The 11,110-nt window shown below is 42.0% G+C and overlaps 1 protein-coding gene across 1 annotated transcript; it reads left to right on the top strand.

Moving 5' to 3' along the window:
• The first annotated feature begins 3,169 nt into the window (after positions 1-3,169).
• LOC101858387 (toll-like receptor 4) lies at positions 3,170-6,725 on the top strand. The gene has a single exon (XM_013091375.1). The coding sequence runs from the start codon at positions 3,990-3,992 to the stop codon at positions 6,723-6,725; it is 2,736 nt and encodes a 911-aa protein (XP_012946829.1). The 5' UTR covers positions 3,170-3,989.
• Positions 6,726-11,110: the final 4,385 nt, after the last annotated feature.

An 11,110-nucleotide genomic window follows, 5' to 3' on the forward strand; every position in this document is an offset into this window, starting at 1 on the left:
CGAGAGAGAGAGAGAGAGAGAGAGAGAGAGAAAAGGGGGGGGGGAGGAGGCTTTGGGAGACTGTAGACGACATAATGCTTCGGACAGAATTTTACTCTGGGGAAACATAGAATTCCTTGGATGCCATACAGTACGTACAGCCAATCCAGGGTAACCCAACAAATCAAATCAAAGTGGCTATGCGAGTGTGAGTTTAGGCATTCTCAAGTAATGTCAAGCAAGTGTCGGTGACACGGGGATCAGATGGGTGGTCACTGAGGTGTATCCTTGGGCAAGACAAACCCAGCTCAAAATACAGGGCGCTGTAATATTGTGTATTTATGTATGTTATGCATGTACAATGTATTTATGTACGTACGTATTTATAATTATGTATTTATATAATAATATATAATAATATATAATTGCCTTAGTAAACCAAAGTGCCCTTCTGGGACAAATAAAAAGTGTAATTAAAAAACAACTACAACAACACATAAAACAGCAAACAAACAATACCGGTAACAACATTTTTAATCATAAAAAACCCTCACACAAATGAAGTGTCTTTTGCATAAATGTGGTGAATAGGTAGATCGAAGTAACATGTTAAACAAAATAATATCGAGTATTTTCTGTGCCGCCTGGCTTCAGGTCAGGGTCGCTGTTGAAACATTGGGCATTGGGCCAGGAAGACAGATAAGATATATTGAGAACCTTCAAGGAATCAAGGGGTTGTGGAGGGACGAGGTGGTTGTCAGTACATCTGTACTTTGGTCATACTAGAATGTCTAACGTTGGCAACACTGCAAACAATTCAACCGTTCCTTTATGCTCGGGCAATGACAAGTATTGGGATTTTCGTCAGGACGTATACATTACCGAAGAACGAGGCAACACCCAAGCATAGCGGTTATCTCAAAGTCATAATATTCAAGAAGGTGAGAAGGGGAACTTCGATTCTAAGAAGTCAACCAGGGAACTTCTGAGTAAGTAAGTCATTGTTGTAAAAAATTCTAGTAGGCTAACTATATTACAATGACAACTTCAAAGTTTTTAAAATGTAAAATGCATTTTCATACTCTCTCTCTTTCTCTCTCTTTCTCTCTCTTTCTCTCCCTCCCTCTCTCTCTCTCTCTCTCTCTCTCTCTCTCTCTCTCTCTCTCTCTCTCTCTCTCTCTCTCTCTCTCTTATCCCCCCCATGAGAATGATCATCCTGTCCTCCCCTATCACGCCGCAGTCTGTCTTATGGAACGCACCAAGGGTATCATCATCTGACTCCCAACCTCCTCTGGCCGCTATGGGGTTAAATTAACAACTGGTCGCTATGGGGTTAAATTAACAACAGGTCGTTATGGGGTTAAATTAACAACTGGTCGCTATGGGGTTAAATTAACAACTGGATGCAAAACAAGCATGTTAACTCTTTAAACACGTATCGGACACTGCTTACTGATGTCCGACAACAGACCAAACGCAATGTTGGGCCACATTCGAACAATCATGAACGCAAATCAGAAACACACACGCCAAGATGGTCTTAATTATGATGATGGGGGCGTAAAAAAATCTACACTAAATATCAAAGAGAATTACATGATAAAGTTCTTGAAGTTACAGTTGTCCAGTGTTTTACAACCCCGGATCATAGAAGACAGGGTTCCTTGGCCTTGGCTTATAATGCCGTATCAAGCTGAGTGCCATACCGCATCCAAATGAAGAGATGGAAGATATTCGCCTTCTCCTTCAGTCTCTCTCTCTCTCTCTCTCTCTCTCTCTCTCTCTCTCTCTCTCTCTCTTTCTCTCTCTCTCTTTCCGTCTCTCTTTCTATCTCTTTCTCCCGGCTCTCTCTCTGCCCCTCTCTGCCTTTCCATGTCTTTTTTTCACCCTACACACTCTCCCTCGTTCACTCTCTCTCTCTCACTCCTTGGTATTTAAGGAATTAATGAACCTCAACGTCCAGTTAATATGTTGAAACTGGACCCCTTGTCGCGGCACAGCCCGATCTAAGGTGATCTATTACCCTCCCGCTGGGTTATAGCGGTCAGAAAGGACACGACTAGGCAATGTGTTCAATAAACAGTCAGTTAAACCAAGTACTTTAGCCACTGAATATTCATATTTTGTACTTAACATCATATTATAAGGGGAAGTTGTGAGAGAGTGATTAAGAACATAGGCCGCTAATAGGGGGTGCCCACATATGCGATCGGATCGGGTCGGGTCGGGCCGATTGGGTAGTCGGGGCTAGCCAAATTGAAGGCGCAAAACGGCCATCTCGGCGCAAACCGATTGACTCGGTCGGTGACCTGCTAAAACAAACGCGTTTGTTTTCAGGCCTGCGAATCGCGCGATCGAGTGGTTTGCAGCCAATCACAACAAGGCTGAGTCACGTGTCCATTTTGACACCATGGAGATAGCTCCTTGGTTGACCCTGAAAATCCGGGGGCGCCTTCTTTGAAAAAGTGCAGACTTTGCGAACAGAGTTACCCTACTTGTGTGAAAAATAATAAAAGCGAAACTAACAAACTGTGCTATTCCTATTCTTCTTCTGGAGAAACAAAAGAGAGCTCCAAAACAAGGACTGCAGCACCGTCTGAACTAATTCGCGGACTTCCGCGGATACCTTTTTGGCCGAGTGAACTAGAGCTATCTTCTTATGAATGATCTTTGATAATAGAAAGTTATCGATGTAACTATTGTAACCATGTTTATTGGATTCCAAGGTCCCGCAGCACTGCAACAGGGATCTGCGGAAAGGAGCCCTGGAAGCGATTAAGGCTAAAACATGCGACTACATAGAGGGCGTAAAACGGGCTCCGAAACTTTGACCCATGAATACATTAAGTAGGCTTACGGTACTCTGGGAATTCCCGGTTCGGTCTCACGCCTTTGACCGTCTTCTCACTTCTCACAGCGGGTTTGGAGCGCTCATCATAGAGGAAGCAGAAGACGAATAAGAAGAAGGAGGAGGATGAAGAATAGTAGATGGAGGAGAAGGAGAAGTAGGAGGAGGAGAAGCAGGAGGAGGATGAGCAGGAGGAGGAGGAGAACAAGAAGAAGATGAAGAAATAGAAGGAAAAGAAGTAATGCATTTTACAAAATGGGGACTTTTTCGTTTGTTGCCCTACCTTGAGAGAGAGGGAGAAACACAGAGAGAGAGAGAGAGAGAGAGAGAGAGGGGGGGGGGGATCAGAAAGCACAACTGAGGGAGGGTGATGAGAATGGCAGGGAGGGAGAGAGATATTTTTCGGAGATATAATATGCAGAGACCTAGCAATGTTTACATGAGTGCTGGAAGTCCAAGTGTACCGTAGGCCTACTTAGTGTATTAATGGGTCGAAGGTTCGGCCAGTCGTAGCCCAGTTTACGCCCTCTATGTAGTCGCATGTAGTTAAAAGGTTTTTCTACTTTAACTTCCAAGTCGTCGGGTACAATCGCAACGGGGTTGTAGTGTGCACTGAAGCAATCAGAAAGCGACCCGACCAGATGACCTGGCTCGACCCGACCCAATCCGCATTCGCTAGTGGGCACCCCCTATAAGAAACCCGGCACGATTGTATTAATTGTCTACTTTTTATCTTCATTGTGGTCATCATTTGTTGCCGGGAATAATGTTCCTAAGGTTATTCAAGCACAGAAAATACCTATATGAAATTTTCAATTCATAGGACTATAATTCTATGGGACAATTTTTACACTGGCAAAAGCAACGTAACACACTGCCTTTTCAGTGGCGAGGGCCACAAGAATTATACTATTGTTTAATTCAACGAAAATCTACGCGTTGACTGCTAATACGTATTCGCCAAAAGAATTAACACTAAATTATTTATAAGTAAAGCCGACGGAGAACGGGGATATTTATATAGGGCCTATTTATAATAGACTAAACGGTTACTTAACGGAACAAACAGATTCAGTGACAACGATTACAAAATACACAAGATGGATTTTTTCCCCCACTGTTTCGGAGTACTTGTAAGCAATTTTTTTACCGACCTGTGACGATGACCACCACTTGTGTTCGTGTGTGTGGTAAGATAAACTGTGTTCATCATGCAGTGGCTTTCTGTGTCTGCTCTTACAGTATTTGGGTTCTGCTCATGCTCACCAATGTGGCTGTGTATTATATTATAGCAGCGGAGACAGCCCCTGCTTGGGTAAACAGAGACACGTGTGACAACGCCTGGGTGAGAGTCAGGTCTCCTTGTTCAGAACACATGGGCCAGACAGGTCCACACGTCAATTGCAGCGGGAAACATTTAAAGGAAATCAATGCCGCTTGGTTTCCCTGCAACGTGAGCAGGCTGTCACTAGACGGCAATTCATTGGTTATTCTTAAGAACACTTCTTTCCTTCGTCTCTACCAACTTCTTTGGCTTAATCTTCGCGGATGTAAAATAAAGAAAATCGAACCGTCTACTTTTGACAGTCTCATCTCTTTAGAGTATTTGGACCTGGAGGATAATCAGTTGGAATTTTCCAAGGCTTATTTCCCATCTCATCTCTTCGCTCCGTTGACTGAATTAAAAACACTGAGGCTGGCGAGGCAAGATAGCAAGCCATCACTCTTATTTCCCAAAGATTTGTTTTCGGATCTTAGAAGCCTGCTAGGCATTTCCATTAGTAATATGGGGACAGGCATTCTTCAATTTGGTCCACAATTCTGTCAACTTAGTAATCTCTCTCGTTTGGAAATCACAGGATCAGTCACACAAATAACAAATTCTAGTTTTGACAATCTTGCATGTCTCACCTTGATGGAGTTATCTCTATATGGACTACAACACCTAAAAAAATTTGATGTGGATTCACTGAGACATTTTAACAACAGTCTACGCTCACTGCATTTGGAAAGGGTATATATCGGTGTGCAGAATGCTTTAGGAATTTTAAAACCTTTTCGCGGTCGTAATATGTATGAAATATATTTTAATAATATAGGTTTATCAAGCACGCACTCTGATGGAGCAATTACGACAGGGGACGGAATAGTTGATAGTGATTCCGTTATATACCTAAAGGATATCTGTGTCGAAAGGCTTACGTTACAAAAAAGCCACATCTTTGTGCTGAAACGTTCTGCTCTTCCAGTGGGCCTTTTATGGAGGTGTCTCAAGCATTTGGATATTTCCTTCAACGATCTCCAGCTCTCCACAGGTATTTACAGGATACTCCAGATGCCGCGCCTGGAGACTTTGGTGATTGTTGAAAGACATCGAGAAAACACCTTGACCGACGAGGACCGCAAGATCATCGCCAGACAAACGCCTCTTGTGAGTTTCATACCCCCAGACACCCGGTCGCAGACTAACAGCAGAGAGCGTGTGCAGTTGGGACCCAGACGAATGTCTTGCCGATTAAAATATCCCAGCGACATACGCCGGAGAGGACGGCGACAAGTAACGAGAACATTCTACACGTCTGGTAGTCTGAGAGCAATTATCGTGTCTCTTTCCTGCACTCGTTCCAATCATTTTGGAGGAAAATATGTTTATCATGTGCACTGTGAAAACATGAAGACTCTTGTGTGCAGGTACTGTGGCTTGAATGATATGACTGGAGAAGTGACTGGACTGGAGCACGTCCAAAGATTAGATGTATCGCATAATGATTTTGCTTTCATATCACCCAGCTTTTTAGAAAAATTCACTGGAGTTGAAGCCTTAACATTATCATACACCAATCTGGACTCAGATTTTATGTCGAGGGAAAGCGAAGTATTTTTTTCGCCTTTAGATAATTTGAAAAGTCTGGATCTGACCTCAAACTCTCTGACTATGCTTAGCAAAGGAACGTTTCGAGGTAATGAAAAACTTGAATCATTGTTCTTGGGGCACAACAAATTTCATCAAATTCCTTTTGATATTTCCTTTACTCCAAGGCTAAAACATTTAGACCTCGGGTACAACGCCATTCTCCAGCTGAGCGAGAGACAAAGACAGCAACTAGACGCGCATGTGCTCAAAGTACCGGAATTCCGAATGGTGTTCCAGGGCAACATGGTGTCGTGTAGCTGTGGGGCCATGGCTTTTCTTCGATGGCTTCAGAAAACAACGGTGGTGCTGGATAACAACGGTAACTACACTTGCGTCACGGAACGGGGACACCTGAGCTCCATCTCAGCGTTCAGAGACATCCACGGTATGTGGCGATGGTGTTACAGTGGGTACTTTTACTGGATTTCTCTTCTGCTCGTGGCAGGAATGCTAATCGTTTTTCTTATGGCGGCTCTGGTGCTACGACACGGCAACTACTTCCGCGCTGCCATTTTAAGGCTTTTGGACAACAAATTCAAAATGAAATCACGGGCGGATTATCAAATATGTGTTTTCATCGGCTACGCTGAAAAGGACTACCGATTCCCTTGTCTTCGTTTGCTGCCATACCTTGAAAGTCTAGGCATGACTGTGTATGTTAGAGATCGGGATAGTTTGCCTTGTCAAGATGTGCCTTCGTCTATCATGGACGCCATGCAAAGCAGCTGGAGGATCGTTCTAGTTGTCTCGAAGGCTTTCCTTACAGACGACCAGTGGTCAGAGTTTACAATGAGGTCAGCTGTGTATTGTCAGAGTCCCAGCAATCCGGCTCGGGTGGTGCTTTTGGTAGAAGAACGAAACAGAAATCGCCTTCCGTTGCTGCTTCTAGGGGCCGTGGCTGACGACAATATTGTGTGTCTTGGTCGATTGCTTATGTGTTATGAGCTGAGACAACGACTGCAGGTGCTCCTTAAGCATAACTAAATTGTAATCATATATTTGTTTCAACACTCGACATCCGGGTTCTGAAAACTCCCTGAGGTGTGTAATGAAAACCAACTTAACACTCAACAGTTCAAGCCCAAGAACGTCCAATGAATGATTCGAACCAAGGTCAGATGACAACTGAGCTAACGGTTTGCTGAGTTTCTGGTTTTGAAATGTATACGAGGGATGAAAAGAAGGGAAGATCAAACAGTTTTCTCCCTATCCGGGAAGGAATTGAGACAGAGACTTCAATTTTTCGCAGAAGCCATTTAATTTTCAACTCGCCGCCAACATCAACAATACATACTTCTCAATTGTATGTGACAATGAAAAGTCCTGAAGTGTACCCATATTCTGTTGCTGTAGTTAAAGTTGTTGCTGAACAACATTTTGATCAAATCTTGTATATCTATCTATCTATCTATCTATCTATCTATCTATCTATCTATCTATCTATCTATCTATCTATCTATCTATCTATCTATCTATCTATCTATCTATCTATCTATCTAAATATATAATATTTGAGTAAAAACACACGCACACACACACACACACACACACACAAACACACACACACACACACACACACACACACACACACACACACACACACACGTGCGCGCGCACGCACACACACACAAACATGTTGTTATTATTATTATTATTATTATTATAAAATCATTATTATTATCATTATTATAAAATCATTATTATTATTATTATTATTATTATTATTATTATTATTATTATTATTATTATTATTATTATTATTATTATTATTATTATTATTATTATTATTATTATTATTATTATTATTATCATCATTGCTATTATTATATTTCACATAATAAATACATACATACATTTTTTTACTTCACAAATTTTAAGAGCCTATAACTCAAAAACTACATATTATCCAATTACTTTGAAATTTTTACACATGTCAAGCAAGCTTATTGTCGTTCGTGAACTGTACTCACTAAGGTGCACTGGTCTATCATTTTGTATGACGATGTCACTCACAGGGTTTTGATATTTTGTCAAATACTGTGAAAATGTGTGGGTAACTTTGAAAACAAAAACTGCCCACGCAAAGTTGGATTCATTCCAAATCTTTCGCCAATTTAAAAAAATGGCTTTTCTTTAACGATTCACCTTGCTTCGGCTGAATGAATTAAAAAGAAATTATATTACTGAAAAGCTTCAGGTGGGCACTCAACTTTCGTTTGTCGCGAGAAGGTTCAACGTGAAGAAGAAACACACTGTGTTTGCCACACGGGATCCTATGGCAACGATGGGCTTCTAAAGAAGAGACCCAGAAAGACAAAATGAAGGGTGGACGTATTCATCCTAACGCAGCGCTTGAGAAATCAACATCAACCGGCCAACAAAGACCCAGGATAAGTCGAAAAGACTCAGAAATGGCAGTACGATCTTTGTCATGACTGTTCTTCTTTGTTTGAAAGAGGGGAACCTTCTTGCTAGGGGCCTAGTTTGTCGCATAAAACTGAAGCCCCACCACATCCAGCACATACTTTACTGGGCACAGCGTCGTGCGTGATGGCCACGTCGTATTTGGAATGCGTACATGTTTTCAGATACGTCCCAATTTCGACTGGAACAGCACAATGTACGGGCCAGAGTCTACAGAAGACCCATCCAAAGATACACACCAGCTTACTAAGTTACTTTAGACAAGTAAATAATTTCGGTGGAGGTTGGGCTGGAATCAGTGATGTTGGCGAGACTACGCTAGTCTATTCTTGGGAGCATAACACGCTTAAAACAGAGCACAAAAAATTCTGATGCTTTAGATTGTTACCTTTATCAACAAATTAATTGCTATATACGTCGTCACAGAGAGTTGACAGCTTGAAAATTAATGGCAACCTTTGCCACTTTTTGTAGCAACTTTTGGCAACTTTTGGACAAAAATGGCAACAAACGCAGATGCTAGATAACAGCTCAAGGCTAAAAGAACAATTAGTCTTCATACAAGAGTACAATATCGCCCCTCAATAGACAATACGTCGATTCATCCCGTCCAAGCGTCAACGATGTAAAGATGTGAACAACGCCAGATGTCAGCACACGCTTCTGAAAGCTGTCACTTTTCATTCAGACCCCTGACAACTATAAGTTCAACACTGAAGATTAAAAACATTCTTAACTATGTATTCCACGTGTCTCCATGGCTGTAAAATGAATGCACTGTCTTACCTGAAAATTTCAAACCGATTTGATAAGTATTATTCAAGATATTGCCTTTAATATGAGGTATGAAGTTAAAAAATGTTAAAGAAGAATGTTTTCAATCTTAAAATTTGAACTTACAGTTGTGAGGAATCTAAGTGCAAAGTGACAGCTTCAGTAACGAGTGTGATGGCATCTGGCGTTGTTCACATTTTCACATTGTTGACGCATAGACAGAATGAGTCCGGTTATTGACTGCTGAGGGATATTATTCCACTCTTGAATTAAGGCTTGTTTTTACGTACCAAATGTCCGGGGCTGACGTAATCTGGCACGAATGGCGCGATCTAAAATGTCCCACAAGTGCTCAATTAGATTGAGATTTGGTAAATGCGCTGGTCATGGGGGGAAGGAGAGGAATGTTGTTAGCTCTGAGAAATTGAGTGGTCACAGCAGCTTTAAAGAACAGGTGCATTATTATGTATGAATATTTGTCCCTGGGCTTGATTTTGAAAGAAAGGTACAGCACTGGGGTCGAGTACTGGTTGATGTAGCCTTGAGCTGGTAGGCTAACATTTTCCCACAAACAGACACAAGTGCAGTGGCGGTGGGTAGTGAAGGGCTTACGGGCTTGAGCCCCTCCCCCCCCCCCCAACTCTGTCACTTAGTTAATGAAAGTTTTTTAAATAACGAAATAAGCAGTTGAAACCGTTATGGTCGCAGGCAATGAACACACAGTTATCAGCTTGGCGCCTTGCCCGTTTCTCCAATCATTGCTGTCACCGCTTACAACTATAGTAACCTAACAGCCAATCAAATGTCGTTAGGGCTCAGAAAGAATAAGCCGATTCCCACGACCGTCTGTAATGAAACTCTTCTTGTAAAAAGGTAGAAGACTTAAAAAAAAAAAAACACTGCTCACAGGGCTCACGCTATCCCAGCCCTGACAATGGGGTGAAAGTTTACGACACACTTTCCCCCAGTGACACAGTTACCTATGCGCCCATTGGACCTTTGTTAGGCGCGTTCTATTTTCCGCAACAACACGACCCAATCCATCTCATAGACGGTATGTGTTTGGAGTGCTGTGTGCTTGTGCCTCTGAAATTTACAGTTATTAATTACATCAAACCACCTTTGAGGCAACTTTTTCTTCAGATAAAAACTAATTAGAGAAATTTGGAAGTGAAACGGCTTCGTCCACACCATCCAGAAGAGCTTAAATTTAACTAAGAAAAAAGAGATGAAAGACAAAGGTGACTCTTCTCGTTTGAATGGTTCTCAAAATGCCGTGGCTCGCCGTGAGTATAAAAAACCCATCACTGTTTTGTTTTTACTGCTTGCTTTTTTGGTGGTAAAGAAGTGGAAGAAACCTAAGCCCCACCCAAATCTTGGTCCAGCCACCGCCACTGCACAAGTGTGGTCTTGTAAGCATGGATGATTCCAGCTCACACCATGACACTGCTTCCACTGAAATTATTTGCTTGCTTGAGACAAAGAGGGATGCACCTTTAGTTGGGTCTTCTGTAGACTCTGGCCTATCAATTGTACAATTTCAGTTGTAATTAGGACTCATCTGAAACGTGTACATATTCAACTACGACGTTGCGTTCTCACGCGATACTGTACCTACCCTGTGAAGACTGTGCTAAATGTGGTAGGTCTGCCGTTTTATGCGACAAACTAGGCTCCTTGCACGAAGGTTGCCCTCTTTCAAACGACGAAAAACAGTCGTGACAGATTTCGAATTGTCATTTCTGACTCTGTTCAACTCATCTTGGGTCTGTGTTGTCGTTTGAATTCGATTTCTCATGCGTTGCGTTAGGATGAATATTTTTTCCTTCCGTATTTTTTATTTCTACGTCCTACTAGCTTGGGTCTGTCCTTTCAGTCAGGAGCCTATCGTTGGCAAGTGATCTCGTGTCGTATACACAGTGTGTCTGCTCACGTTAAACCTTCTCGCGACTGACAAAACCGGAATACCCGCAGCAGCATTTCAATACTGTGATTTCTCTCTGTGATTTATTCCGCTGAAGCATGGTGAATTGATAAAAAGAAGCAACTTTTTGATATGGCGAAAAAATTGAAAAAAGTCAATCTTTACGTGTGTAGTTTTTGTTTTCACGGTTACCTGCTCATGTTCACAGTATTTGATGAAATATCAAAACCACGCGGGTGACGTCGTC

Source organism: Aplysia californica, unplaced genomic scaffold (assembly GCF_000002075.1).
Source record: "Aplysia californica isolate F4 #8 unplaced genomic scaffold, AplCal3.0 scaffold00035, whole genome shotgun sequence".
Taxonomy (NCBI): domain Eukaryota; kingdom Metazoa; phylum Mollusca; class Gastropoda; order Aplysiida; family Aplysiidae; genus Aplysia; species Aplysia californica.